At 42.7% G+C, this 15,298-nt stretch overlaps 1 protein-coding gene and 2 pseudogenes across 3 annotated transcripts in view; 1 reads left to right on the top strand and 2 right to left on the bottom strand.

Moving 5' to 3' along the window:
• Positions 1-11,557, top strand: part of AK4 (adenylate kinase 4) — a 75,761-nt gene extending 64,204 nt beyond the window's left edge. For all 3 annotated transcript variants that reach the window (XM_024764761.1, XM_024764762.1, XM_024764760.1), the window contains 2 exons: positions 2,836-2,954; positions 5,786-11,557. In XM_024764761.1, the coding sequence (XP_024620529.1) occupies positions 2,836-2,954; positions 5,786-5,900 (234 nt within the window). In that variant the 3' untranslated portion in view covers positions 5,901-11,557. The remainder of the gene's footprint in view (positions 1-2,835; positions 2,955-5,785) is intronic.
• LOC112412965 (ZW10 interactor pseudogene) lies at positions 1,142-2,020 on the bottom strand (annotated as a pseudogene).
• LOC112412967 (nuclear nucleic acid-binding protein C1D pseudogene) lies at positions 4,305-4,734 on the bottom strand (annotated as a pseudogene).
• Positions 11,558-15,298: the final 3,741 nt, after the last annotated feature.

The raw sequence follows: 15,298 nt of genomic DNA, 5'->3' as shown, positions 1-15,298 counted from the left end.
AGATAGAGTCGGTAATAACTATAGAAAACTACTTCAAGGGGTTAAGGACGCCTTCCTAGCTCTGTAAGTCTTCATTAAGTCCTGATGAGTCTTTTTCATTTGGGCTAAGCACTGGTCTCCTTTTCAAGTTTTCTTTTTAAAATGTAAGTAGTTCTGGAAGTCCTTTATTAGAGCCCTTCCTCCATTCCATCCCCAAAAGCTAGTATGGGAAGAAAAAATGTATAGGGAGGAAAATAGGGTTCTGAACATGCATTGGAGTCTAACACAAAAGCTTCATATTTTGACTCTGCCTAGGCCTGCTGATGCAGACTCTCCCAAAATTTGAGAAGCTTGAACACTGAGTTGCTTTCCAAAGACTGGGTATCCCTCAAAGAACACCTGCAATTACAGCGCTATTTCCAAAGATAGCAGTAAAAGTGCTGCTCTGGCCTGAGTCAACCAGCTGTTGTGGCCAAGCTGCCCCAGGAGAGATGCTGATGTCCTATTCTGGTCTTTCTGGAAGCAGTTGTTGTTATCTCCTGATACTCTGAAGTCCTAGAAATGGCTTCTGAACTTTGCAGCAGTAAGTAAAATAAAAGAGAGGGAACTATAGGTGACGTACAGCTTTCTCCCATGCCCATGTCTCATGTTTTGTTAGGGTAACAGCCCTGGAATACCCATGTGATAATTGCGGCTCACCAATAAATCCTAAGTGTAAGTTATGTACCGAAGGCCCTGAGCTATAATAAAATTTTAGTGCATTTCAGACTTACAGCCGGTTTCAGACTATCCCGTTGAGTTCCCTGAGCCTTTTGATTCTGCTTTAGCCTACCTTTTTTTTTTTTTTTTTTTTTTTTACTGTTCATCACAAAACTTTAATATTGTCAAACTAAGACAAACATCGAGGAAGCAAGTATCTTTTGAATTCTAAGACAGTCCTAAGTGAAAACTCTGCTCCTAATACAAAATTTAAAAATGAACCAGGCTGTCATTTAGCTTCTTTACAAATAAACAGGATACTCAGGTAAAAAAGACTACTGTTGATAGCAATCAGTATTACAACAAAAGGAAATGAGTTTCCTGTAGTTTCCAGGTGTCTTCATGATTAAAATAAATGACTCCTTCAGGCACATGAAATCCCAGTTTTAGTTTTTCTCCTGCTCTAGGATCCTTCCCCATGTTGCTGTCTCCCAGGAAGCCATGGTAAGCCTGTATCTCCAGCAGGCTGTGGGTTGTTGGCCTTGGAGGACACACATTCATCTCTTCCCATGGTGTCCCGAATGTTCTGCTCCTGGGGCTGGGTCAGCTGCTGGGGCTTATCCTTAGGAAGATCCAACTCTTGTGGCATCTCTGCCTCAGCCTCATGGAATAGCAGCTTACCCTGAAGGGTGTGTAGCAGGTGGAGGAAGGTCTGGTGCCTCTGCAGCTTTTACTGCTCCTGCCCTGCCTGCTGCTTCAGGGTTCCAAGTTCCTGATATAGCTGTTCAAGCTCCTGCTGAGTTCCTGTCTGACGCTCCCTCACCTCTGAAGACACCACTGCCAGATGCTGCAGACGCTTCTCCTGTTGTAGCTGCCACTGCTTCTGGACTCTTCTGAGTTTTTCCATGGCCATTTGCTTCTTGGCCTGGAGTTGTTCAAGGGCCTCCCGGAGCTTGGCCTGCTTCCTTTGGGCCTCCTCCACCTTGGGTAGTGCCTGGGTCAGGGAACTTGTGATGGCCTCCACGTGCTCTTGGTAGATGGCCTTCAGCTCTTTCCATTGCTCTTTGACTTCAATTGCCTTCTGCCGGCTCGTGTCTTCAGAAGCCAAGGGGTTCAGGTCCTGGGCAGTGCCTTCCTGAACCAAGAAATTCTACGGGAAGTCTGCTACTTGAAGCTGGCTGCAGAGGAGCTTGTCTTTCTTCCGGGGGTCCATCACAAACTCAGCCAGGATCTGCACGGGCAGTTCTGCCTCCTCCTGAAGACCTGTAGGCTCCAGGATGTCTGCCACCTTGGCCAGGGCCTCTTGGGCAGCAGCCTCCGCCTTAGTCTCTGCCGCCTCCATCCTTCCCCGGGCCGCGCTTCAGCTCTAGCCTACCTTTTGACAGATTTATTTCTTGTTACTCTCTCCCCTGGTAGGCAATTCTCATGTGTCCATTTTGCTATTTGTAAGTAGGTGGTGTGGCTCCTGAAGTTAAAATATATTGAAAATCAAATTTTCTAAAATTGCAGTTTTTCAGTTCTCAGAATGTTTGTTCCTGATTTTCATGGGTATAATGACTCATGCCTAGTCTCCCTTCAGATGCCATTATTTAATTTAGTAAAATAACCTGAGTAAGTTTAATCTCAGAAGAGCTACGTGACAGAATTTGAAAGCTAGCAGAGACAGGACTGAAATACCTCCTCCTCAATGAAGTGTTTTCCCTAAGTAAACTGTTTGGTTCTTTTAGATATTTATTTTCCGTATTATGAACTCAAGCTTTGGAAAGGCAGCTAGTTTTAGGAATATTTAGAGGGCTAGACTGACATTGTCTAATGGGTGTTTGGTGTTGGGGGAGACAGCATGGAATTTTGAACTGTGAGTTGAAGGTATCATTTATCAGAACCACTGGAACATGTTTGGAAAGACCTGAGAAGTTAATAAAGATTTAACGTCAGCTCCTATGAAAACAGCTTAACATATTGTTATGAACGCTATTTCTTTTTTTTTTACTATTTTTTTTTTACTATTTCTTTTTTCTTTACTATTGTACCCCAGGCCTAAATCATCACGGGGTAGGAATCAAAGGTGAATATATGGTTTTGCCCAGGAAAGTTTTATTTCACCTATGGAATAGCCCAACCGTTGGCCATACTAACTGGTTTCTCTGGTATTTGTAGGGGATCGATGACATCACTGGTGAACCATTGGTACAGCAGGAGGATGACAAACCTGAAGCAGTTGCTGCCAGACTAAGACAGTACAAGGATGTGGCAAAACCAGTCATTGAATTATACAAGTGAGTGTGCTTCAGTGTTTCCATGGCAGATGGCCAGCCAGCAAGGTGTGGCTCCTCATGGGAAGGACATTGGGCTGCAGTGGGGTAGTGTTTCTTTAAGCTTGATAAACCCAAAAGGCCCAGTACCTCTCAGATGAAAGTCAGATGAAATGCTGGCATTGTACGTGGGAGAGAATGCCTGGTGCTTTTATGCTGAAACTCTTTTAAGGACCAAAACCTGATCATCTCTGTCTGCTTGACTGTAAAACTGCATCTAGACTTTTCATTTTTCTCTTAAGGGACTGAAATAATGGCTTACATTTTGATACTCCCATATGTAAATATCTGACTTGGATAGAAGATTAGAAGGGACTTTTGGCCCCCACACGTCTGGATGGTGTTTAAACAAAGAAGAGCTAAAACTACAGATTGCAAATTCACATGGCTCCAGAGGCCAGGCAGTTACTGGAAATGAGTGTCAAACCTTGTCAAGCTGGGCTGTTGAGTGACAGTTGAACTGGACAGCTTCCTCTGTTTCTCCAGCCAGTTATCACCCCAGGGACACTCAGGCTCAGTGTGACCAGTGATCCCTGTTTTTCAAGAGAAGCAGAAATCAGGCTCTCTCTGTGGAAGAAAATCCCAATTTTTATTATTTTATTTTATTTTTAAATTTTTTTACACAACATTTACAGCTTTATTGATAGGGTATAGCCATTATGCAAAATTCAGCCATCATTATACAACCTCATTTCCCATCTAAAATAAATGAGAATATATTTTACTTTAAATGGGACGTACTGGCAAAGTGCCAAGAATTAAAGACTAACCTTAAAGTCCTAATTTCATACTTCAGATATCACAAAAAGCTGTGATTCCCCAAACCATGAAAGCATAATGAAATAACTACACAGAGAAAAAGGACATTTAACTCATTTCATGCTTTCTTAATTTTATATAGTGAAAACGGACATATTTATAACTTCAGCATACTTCATAAAATCATTATTCATCAGAAACAGACAAATATTTACAAAGAACATTTAACTTAAATTTCATAGTTGCTTATAAAAAGGCACTTGAAAGATTGACCTGTATAAAGAAATGAGTCTTGTCAAGAGATGGTAAACTATAAATATAAAATATACCACAACGTTAAAAACCTCATAATGTTCTATAGGAAAATCTCTAAAGATAACTTAGTCTTTCGGGGTAAAAAAGTATTTAGCATTACAGATTTAAAATGCAAACTTTATATATGAATTCAATAAGGAATACATTTAAACCCTACATTGCCACATAATCATCATCTATTTTGTGGAAAACAATAAAAATTACGTACTTTATGAACATGTGTACATCAAAACCAAAAGGTTAATTTTTACTTGTTCCTTTATTGGCAACTTTGATGCATTTTTTAGGTTTTGGTTCCCAGAGCGCATTTTTTACAAATCTTGAAGCCACCCCCCATCCAGCTTGCCAGCCTCTTTCTCGTCTGTTATGTCCTTGACTCTGTTCATGTATACTCCGATTCTTTCTAATTCTTGCTTTACTGGATGTTCCTTAGGATTGATTCCCTGAGTTGCCAAATAAACCCAAAACACTGAATGTAATGTGTAAGTAGAAACTAAATCCACTTTTCGCTCGTTCAAATGGGTCCAACTTCTGCAACAACGCAACTCATTTCTAGACACAGACGTCACGGTCTTCAGCGTCTCGTCCACAGCACCAGTGGAATTCTCAAACGTTGATAAATACCATGACTTTCTACAGGATAGTCTTCATTAATTTCTTCGCCTGCCATTATGACCAACTCGCGGGCCTTCCACTCCTGCCTACCTGAAAGCAGTCAGCGGCGGTGACATCAGTGGTGCACCGGCTCTCCCCAGTTTTTATATTGGCAACAAGTTAAAAAAATTTTAACCGCATGGAAGCCAAACAAACCCTATATGTGGACTGCATTCGGGACAGAAGTGTACAGCCTCTGCTATAATCAGTTTCTGACCTTGTACCCCCCGAATAAGTTAGCAACCCTGTAGATATGACGTTGCTGATCATATTATTAGGACACGTCTTGTATTTCATGGTCTATTGTTGTAAGTAATAAAGGTTTTAGAGTAGCAAGGATTGTCAGTGATTTGCTTTTTAATGTATATATTGAGGCAGATTTGGGGTTGTCCCTATAATGTTATTCTTGGATATGTTTTTATTTATTTTTTTAAGGTTTTTTTTTTTGTTTTTTGATGTGGACCATTTTTAAAGTCTTTATTGACTTTGTTACAATATTGCTTCTGTATTACGTTTTGGTTTTTGTGCCCCGAAGCATGTGGGATCTTAGCTCCCCGACCAGGGATCAAACCTGCACCCCCCTGCATTGGAAGGCGAAGTCTTAACCACTGGACCTCCAGGGAAGTCCCCTTTAATATGGTTTTTTTTTTTTTTTTTGGTACACGGGCCTCTCACTGTTGTGGCCTCTCCCGTTGCAGAGCACAGGCTCCGGACGCACAGGCTCAGCGGCCATGGCTCACGGGCCCATCCACTCCGCAGCACGGAGTGTCCCGGACCGGGGCACGAACCCATGTTCCCTGCATCAGCAGGCGGACTCTCAACCACTGTGCCACCAGGGACGCCCCCCTTTAATATGTTTTTAAAGGGGAGAAGAAAAGGTGGCACGATGGCAAGCTTGCCAGAATTGCTGGGGGTGTTGATACATTTGTAGGGGCTGTTTTGCCGCTCAGTGATGTGTGATATAGACAATGAGATTGTGCTTACCGTATGCCCAGGATCTTCTTCTGCTCTAATATCATGTCAAAAGGAAACCTAAAATGCTTTGTATGTTGGACTTTGTTTTTCAGGAGCCGAGGAGTACTCCACCAATTTTCTGGAACGGAGACTAACAAAATCTGGCCCTATGTTTACACACTTTTCTCGAACAAGATCACACCTATTCAGTCCAAAGAAGCCTACTGAGCCCTCCAGTGGAAGAACCAGGAAGATATGGTCATCCATTCAATTGTATGTGTAGTGTTGGTGCCATGTCCCAATTAGCAGCTAGCTGAGATAGCTTGCAGCATCTTTTCTAGTTTAAATGGTGAACTGCTATGAAAACTAATGAATAGAAAGAGTTAATGAAGAGGCTCTTCTCTGCCTTTCTAAAAGAGGGGCTACCTGCACATGTTTAAGACGTCCCTGCACATGTCTCAAGTCCTTCACAAGAAAGAAAGCAAGTACAGGCTGGATTTCAAGTGGTGTATAACCCAAGCTCTAGCTGATTTTCGACAGCCATGTTGTCGCCATAGTGGCCTTTTCACACGTGATGGTGGTGGTCCCTGGTTCTCCCCAGCGCCCAAAGGCTGTTGAACCATAGCACCAGGAGGCCTGAGAATGCCAAGGGCTGTAGCTGCCTTTGTCCCAGGTTCTCTGGTATGTGTCCTCCTGGTGACAGTGGGATTGAAGCTAAGCTCTCAGTGGTTGCTTCTCCGGCCTTGAGTCACTCTCCACAGTTCATTTTTTCTCTTAGGAATGACGCCTTCTCTCTGCATCCATACTCCATAGAATCTCTCCTTTCCAGTCATCCTGGAATGAAAGGATTTGGCTTTTACTACTTTTATTAGACATCTGTTTTCTCCCTTCCTAGACTATTAAGTAATACAGATTGTTACTGCTTTTATCCCTCTCAAATTCCTTTCTAAGAGCTGAGAGCTAGGGGACTGTGTTGAATCTCTTTATGCACTAGGAACTGAGCTATGTGGAGGGTCTATTTAAACTGCTGGTCTGACTCTCATGGGTTGACACTGCTCCTTTCTTTTATTGTGGCAAAATAAAACCCTCAGAGTCTTTAGGGAACCCTGAAAAACTGGCAAATATTCACCTCCATAAATGTTAAAAGATCATATCATATCTTACATATGGAAGTAAATAAGACCATATGGAATTACTGGACTAAATGAATAGTTTAGCTTTTTAGTCAAGACAAAAAAAATGTATTTTGAAAATGCTGCTAAATATTGATGCTGACTGTTTTTCTCCTGTGAGTGACCCAAGCATATTATAAATAGATGGTGAAGGGAATGGAGCCTGTGGGGTTGAGGAAAACGTTGCACTAGCCATGCCTAGACTGATGATGACAGGTTTACGATTATGGGATTTGACAAAAATCGTAATTTTTTATTCTATTCCAAAGATGCTTTCTATAGGGTGGCCATTACGTCTAGAAATATAGATCATACCATTTTGTCATTCACTGAAATGTAGTATCAGTAAACCATTTATTTAAGATTTGCCTGGTTTCCAGACTTGGTGGCCATCTTTTATAATTCTTGCTCTCCTCTGGGAAGGACAATGAAATTTATTCCTGTTGCCTTAAAAATAGATATTCCTCCTCATGCATCGTGATTGTCCCCAGGGAGGGTCCTTTACTATCCCTGGGAGTGACTTTTGTCTAACTCTTCGTACTGGTGAGAAAACAAAAGAAGCCTATTTCAGCATAGGTGGTGTTGAAACACATTATTTATTTTCCGAAGATGTCGCAGTGAATCCACAGTCAATTCACTGACCAATGGATTCTGTATGGTAGCCGTACATCTTCCTTACAAATACTGCCCCCCACTCTTGCCAGTCTCTCTCCCTTTGTCCCTTCACATGAATGTACTTTGGCTACCTTAGTGGAAACACAGACCAGTTTCCTCCTTATCCTCTGAATCAAAGTGAAAGAAGATTATTTACTTTTTAGGTTTATGCATTTAAAATGCCCAGTTCAGGTATTTGAAACATCAGTGCATGATAGTGACTTTTTAGAAGACTTGTGTTTGAATGCCAGTTGATAGGGACAGGGTGAAAATCAGACAGGCAGATACAGCTTAGGTTTCCTGGGGAATTGGGCAAAGAAAAACAAGTCTGCTATGAGGAAAATTGCTTCTGCCATAGAGACAATTTCCACAAAGTGGGAAAAGTAGAAAGTTAAGGTTATTATATGGATCATTCAGAAGAGGAAAGTGTGTGCTTTTTTGGAAGCAGAAAAATCTTCAGACCTCTTTCTTCACTTCTTTCAATGTTTAGCAGATGTTCCAGTGTAACCACTGGCTTTGGAGTTTTTCAAAGAGGCATGGGAAACGGCCTAGGTGACCCCTGATTCCATATACTCTGCTCCTCCATCCTTCCCTCCCTTCTCCCTTCCAGCAAAATAGATGCTTAGTGCCAGTGTCAGAACCACTCAGTGTGTCTCAACACTGCGCTGTTTCTGAGGTTGCCCTGCAGTTGAGGGCAATCACCTTTGCTAGGTGAGACCAATAAAAGCCAAATACTGTTTCTGTGGGCTTTGAAAGATGATACTTGTTTCATGTTCAGTGGCCTAAAAAATCTGTTTCTGGTTTTCTTCAACAAAGTCTCGTTTTTCCTTCAGTGATTTTGTAAAAAAAATAAAATTTTCTTGAAAATATTTTGACAAAGGTCAAATTAAAGGGATATCTTTCTTTAGTTTTCCTTCTACTGCCACACATGAGGTTCCATTACAGTTAGGCAAAAAGAGTAGTTTGGCTGGTTTCTAAGATTCCTACGTGGCCTCACCTTCTGTGACTCTAGCCAGCTCTGCGTTCAGTTTGCTTTCCACTATCCTGACCGGCTTCCCGCTTACTTGGAACTTGAAAATATTGCCGTGTTTAATACACTCTAACACTAAAGCAAGCATATAATAGGTACCATTTATCGAAGGCCTACTGAGTGCTATGTACAGTTTTAGGACCTTTACAAACATCTCATTTACTCTTTCCAGCATCCTTTGAGATAGGCACGATTCCATGTTTATAAACAAAGAAGGCGAGGGTCAGAAAAGTAAAGCATCTTGCCCTGGCTCCTGCTGCCAGCGCACAGTGTAGTCAGGACTCAAAGCCAGGTTTTCCTGACTCTGCTCCTGGATGTTAACTACCTGCGTCCTGTCCCAAGCAAGGCAGGGCACTGAGCTGCTTGATTTTGCTTATATTTCCAAGTGGCCTCATGTCAAAAATAGCAGAGTTCACTATGGTGACATTCAGCTCTGTATGGGACTGTTCCCTTTTTTTTTTTTTTTTAACTTTTGCTTAAGCAAAGGAAGCTGCTAGAGGAGAGTCTGAGCCCTTGATCCTCCATAACTACTCATTTGTAAATAAAGTGAAAGGCTGTCAAAGTAGACTTGGGTCCAGGCTAATCTGTGGCAGAGGCAAGCTCAAGGTCTTCACCTACCCTTTCAGTGTCCATGGCATTGTGCCCCTGAAGGGACCTTTATGCTTGAGCCACCCCAGCCGTGGTGCTCACACACAGGCCTGGACTCCTGCGAATTCACCAGACACTACTCCCTTTGCTTCCCTGACATCAGAACAAATCCCTCCCTCACTCCCACCCCGAGACAAGGCCCTGATAGTAACTGATCTTCCCTAAAGGGCTAGCAGGTGAACAGATGGTGACTGAGCCCCTAATATAGGGTCATCCTTGACTTTCATACTATCTTCCCTGTATGACATTACACGTGAACATGATCCTGAATGCCAAATCCACACCTTTGTCCACCCTCTGATGTGGTGGCAGTGCTTATCATGCACGGTTCCGGCAGAAGTGGGATATTGGCTTCCTGTCTCACCTTCCTTCCACGGGGTCACTTCTGGCATCCTCCAGCAGCCCAGCTTCACCCAGGCTGTGCCCCTCTCTTTGGTAGGGAAGGGAAAAAGGTAAGAATAGGCATAGGTGACAGAGGATTCTTGGGAGAGAGGTGATGGTGTGGCCTTTTCTGCCATTACTAGATTGTTGACAGGATAAATTTAGATAGAAAGATGCCTATATAAACCCATGAATAGGGTTTTTGTAAAATTTAGTTCACTGGGACCTGAGTTCAATATCTGACTTTGGCTATTTGTTTAAAGAGGTCTTACCATCTGCTGGGGGTGGGGAGTATCTTTGCCCAAATCATAAAGTCAGCAGATTTCCAAATATATTAAGGTATCAGCATATTCTTGGTAGTTACTGTTTATTGGTACTCGGTGCTAAGTGTACTGCATCCATTGTGTAATTAAATCCTCCACAACTACCCTATGTAATAGATAGTATTATCTCAGTGATCTTGCCTCCTTGTATTTAAAAACTGAAATAATCCTGTCTACTTAACCTTTTCCTTTACCTATAGGGATTAATCAGGAAATTCAAAAAGGCCTTTTTTGTACGTGTCTGTAGTTTGAGCTCCCTGTTCTCATGAATAGGTAAAACAATATATTTGCTCCCACCTGGAATCCTTGCTTTTGGCTCTGGTGCTGAGACAGGAAATGGGCACTGGGTGGGTCCTGGTGGTAGTTGCACACTGTATATACGGAGGGCATGTGTCTCTGTACTCTGCTGGGTCACAGGATCTCGGGAGGCATTCGTATCTACCTGATGAACTTCATTTCTTTTCATTTAATAGACGATATCTTTTCTCACTGCAGTAGTTTTACCAGAAAGGCAATTCATAAGACAGAGGTGTATTCGTAGTATGAATTGCTTTCTCTGTATTCTCCACCATTCTCAGTACTCCTTGTCTATTTTGGTGTTTCAAAAGAAGAGCCCAGTAGCAGAGACTTCTTTGAATAAGGGAATGTGGTCTGGTCATAAGTTATCGTCCCTTTCCATAAATAACTGACCCAGTCTGGTTTCCAGATGAAAAGTGTGCAAGACCCAGGTGTCGGGGAACCATGAAGCTGTATTTCAACTATGAGGAAAAATCTGCTTCCTGCATCTGTTGAGACGTAATTACAAGTGTTGAGAAATGCCGTACCTTAACAAATTGCACAGTTCTTGCCAAAATAAATGCCATTATCTGTATGCTTCAGGGAATTCCCTAAATTGGTGTGTGTGTGTGTGTGTGTGTGTGTGTGTGTGTGAGAGAGAGAGAGAGAGAGAGAGAGAGAGAGAATATTCATTCCTTCTTTGGTGATAATTAGGCTATTCCAGAAAGCACAGTGTTAATTCTTGAAATAAAAGATTTCCTATTTAAACACATGTCAAAGAGCAGCGCACCTTAAAGATTCTCCCTGGGGTTGATGTGTGTCTAACTTCGTTTCATAAAACCTTTCTCTTCTTCATTTAAAACTTTGGATATAAAGTCAGAAATGTGTTAAATAAAAACAATGTTTTGTGTTTAATTTAGAGAAGAATAAAGGGAAGAAAAACAAAAACTCAGTCTTTATGTAAGCTACAGGGTGTCAGGGCTTAGAGGGCTTTTCTAGTTTTATGAGAATTTATACTACTGATTTTTATATGTTCTTGTTTTTGAGATGAATAGATCTTGGGAAATTGTTGAGTTACAGAGACATTTCACTATGATCCCTCTCGAGCTTAAATCAGTTCTCTAACGGAATGACAACTTGTCTCTGGTTTACTGTCCTGTGAGATGTCAGCTCCATTTTCCCAGAAGTCATGTGTTTACGATGAGTCAGTGCTTTTCCTCAGTGTGAAAGTTGTCGCCCCTCTTGATTTCGGTGTATGTGCTTAATTCAAAGATTCTAAACCTGTAGTCTAATCTGTACATGCTCTCTTAACTGTTAATTGTGTTGTTGATTTTATCTTGCTTGAAGATTGATTCATACTTTTTAATTTGATAGAAATAAAGTTTTTTTTTCCGCTTATAACTAGTGAGTTCCTTTAACATTTCTGTAGCTTTTTACACTTGGGAAAAGACACATCTTCACAGAGATTCTCATTTATGCCACTGTGCAGCCACGCCATCGTCAACAGTGTTTTCTACAATTTGTAGATGGGGAAAACAAGGAACATGGTGTTCGCTGGATAAGGTGACAGTTGGTGGCAGAGTGAGACCCTGAAACCAAGAGTTATGACCCCCAGTCTCATTTTCTTGTCTGTTCATCATGTTGCCTTACTTTGTTTACCCTCAAGCTCCTTATTTTCCAGCACTTTATTAACATGTTTTCATGGACCACCTTTTTTTTTTTTTTTTTTTTGAGGTACACGGGCCTCTCACTGTTGTGGCCTCTTCCATTGTGGAGAACAGGCCCTGGACGCGCAGGCTTAGCGGCCATGGCTTACGGGCCTAGCCACTCCGTGGCATGTGGGATCTTCCTGGACCAGGGCACGAACCCGTGTCCCCTGCATCGGCAGGCGGACTCTCAACCACTGCGCCACCAGGGAAGCCCCATGGACCTTCTTTAGTTTATTCTTAAAACAGCTGGATGATGTGAGCAGATCCCATCATCACATCCTACAGATTAGGAGACTGGATCAGAATACGTGGAATACGTGACTCTAAGGTCCTAGAGTCCCGGCTTACTCAGCAGAAGCAGAACCCCCAGGCCTGTCTGGTGGGAGCTCGAGGCATGGAGGAAATACAGCCTCTGCAGGAGAAGCTCCCGGTGGCAGGGAGAGGGGCAAACGCCCTGGCGTCTCCCAACCTCATCTTCTCCTGTCTCCTTTATAAAGGGGCCTTCCGTTAGCTGCAGCCGGTCAGAAGCCAGCTAACACAGGAGCCTGGGGAGCGCGTTCTCCAGGCTTCCATGGCCCTGAAAGGTGAACTGGACATGATGGCAATGTGGGAGATCGTTTTAAAGTTCAAACCATTCACCTTTCAGGAGGATTTTACATCTCTGCCCCATGGGCTTCATGCTTGGGTATGTGATGTGCTTTAGCCACTGGACTGTGAACAGAAATGAAGGTGCCGCTTCTGAGCAGAAGCCTTAGGAGCCAGAGCATGGGCACCCATCTCTGTAACGACACTGGCAGCCTCATGGGGCTTTTCTTTTACCTGAATCCTGAGGTAGAGACTTGGAGCAGGGATGCAGCCAATCCGTGATGGACGGGTAGTGTGCATGAAAAACCTTTATTTTTATAAAAGCCACTAAGATTTGGGTGGAGTTTGGTACCATAGCATAATTCATCCCAAGCTGACTGATAGAAATGGGTCCAAGATGAATATGTCATCCAGTTATAACTTTCTCTTATCAATACTATTAGGCTGTGGGGCTGCAAAGATGAATAAGACCCAGTTTTTGTCCTTGACTTCCTTACAGTCTCCTGGAGGGGATGGACACGATTAAATAACTACACATAACTGTTGGAGTTAATCGCTGGGTTACACTTGACAGAATATAGGTGGAGTGACTCTTGGCTGGCTAAGTAGAGACCAAGGGAGAGTTAATATTTGAGCTGAGTGATGCAGGAAAGAGGGAACGCAGGCCAAGGGGATGGGATGTGTATCGACGTATAAGCATGTAAGCCAGGTGGAGGCCAGGACTGGGGAGATAAATGTAATATCAAGTTGTATTGACCTGGTCTTAAAATTTGCAATAGACAGTACAGACTCTGCTGGGAAGTGACTTATCCGATTTGCATGACAAAATTGTAATTGTACTACAGGTCTGAACTAAGAGGTAGGGTTCCCCAAAAAGGAATGGTTGGATTATAACGAATGCCTCCAGAGGAGAGTTTAATGCCTCCAAGGGAGAAGTCAGGAACAAAAATGAGTGAAACAAGAGTGAGGGGAGGTGGTGTGGGGGACACTGCTTTTGCTGAAAGGGGAGCCACTGTGTGAAACCTTTTTTTAAAATTAATTTTTATTGGAGTAGAGTTGCCTTACAATGTCGTGTTATCTCCTACTGCACAGCAAAATGAATCAGCCATACACAGACATATATTCCCTTGAAATCTTATTTTTAAATGTTGGCAATTTAAACGTTAGAACGCATTGCACGGGCCAAACAGCATATCATTTTAAGCTGGTGTGAGACTGCTGGATCAGAGGCACTCAGGAGGTAGGAATGAGGGTCTTAGTCTAGATATCTATGAAGTGAGGGGGTAGGATATGTAAGGGTAAGGCACTATGAAGGGGACGATTTTCTAATTTTGATGACCAAAAGAAATGCATAGTTATATAGAATTTTGCTTTATCAGAGAACACCACCTGCTTAAATAAATCACTTGAGTTTTTTCTCCCAGAGTTCAACTGGGTATGATTTTCCCCGTATTTTCCCCATATATTTTCCCCGTTTCAGCCACTGAATATGTAAGCAACCAATAATTAAATGAAAACCATACCCATACTTGAGGGAACCTTCCTAAACTAGTTATGTTGTATATGCATTTTATATATGTGTGTGTAAATAGAATTATATATGTATATGTGTGTACATATATGCCTATGTTACAGAAGATAACATTTACAGTTTACTGAAGGTTTACTCTGTGGTAACAGGCAATGGGCCAAGCATTGTATACCAGTTATAGATGATGAACCTCAGGCTTAGAGAAATTGAATAATTTGCTCAAGACCACCTACTCAGTAAGTAGTAGAATGAAGACTTCAACTCCAGTGCTCACTTACGATTATTCAGCTGTTCTTCCTCATTCTGACTCTTACTACCCAAAGACCCAGAAGGACCACAATTAAAGGCCCTGCAATCAAGGCATCTTTGGCCTTGGGCAGGACTTGCAGGAGTCAGGGTGGAGAGCCTTGCCACTTGGAGGTGACTAGGATCTGAGCAGTGTTGAGTTTCTCCTGTGACCAGCTTTTCTCCTAGTCAGGATCCTAGCGCCAGTCCCTTTAACAAGGCAAGAAGACCTCCCATGGAGAGGTCTTGCACCCCCCATTCTAAGTCCATGCACCCTGAGAAAATGATTCCCTGCCGAGGAGGAATCAGGGATACAAAAAGGAGTGGTCCATATCCAGATTAGTCAAGACAGATCAGCCACTCTCTTCACAGTAACGCCCCAAATACACTGACCACTGTAGATCCACTATGTTATATTCCATCAACCACCCTGGGTGAACTGACCATCTCAGACTACTCTGGACATGTTGACCTCCAAGATGTACCCTGGGCACATTGATCATATGCACTCAGCACAATATGGAAGCCTTCTATCAGCCCAGCAGGGTCAGGGAGAAGGGGGTACAGGCTAACATTGCTTAAAGACCTGAATGAGCCATCTTCCATATTTTATCTGTATATAAAAAATAAACTGTGGACTTCCTTGGTGGCGCAGTGGTTGAGAATCCACCTGCCAATGCAGGGGACATGGGTTCGAGCCCTGGTCCAGGAAGATCCCACATGCCACGGATCAACTAAGCCCGTGTGCCACAACTACTGAGCCTGAGCTCTGGAGCCCATGAGCCACAACTACTGAGCCTGCGTGCCTAGAGCCCCTGCTCCACAACAAAGACAAGCCACCACAATGAGAAGCACGCACACTGCAAGGAAGAGAAGCACACGCACCGCAAGAAAGAGTAGCCCCCGCTCGCCGCAACCAACACCCAATGCAGCCATAAATAAATAAATAAACTTATTAAAAAATAAATAAATAAAAATAAACTGTTTCCCCCATATGAAGCCAATAAAACAGCCCAATTATTTAGTGTTCAT

This window comes from Neophocaena asiaeorientalis, unplaced genomic scaffold (genome assembly GCF_003031525.2).
Source record: "Neophocaena asiaeorientalis asiaeorientalis breed wild unplaced genomic scaffold, Neophocaena_asiaeorientalis_V1.1 scaffold135, whole genome shotgun sequence".
Taxonomy (NCBI): Eukaryota; Metazoa; Chordata; class Mammalia; order Artiodactyla; family Phocoenidae; genus Neophocaena; species Neophocaena asiaeorientalis.
Note: the sequence above shows the minus strand (reverse complement) of the source record. Positions and strands in the feature narration are given on the sequence as shown.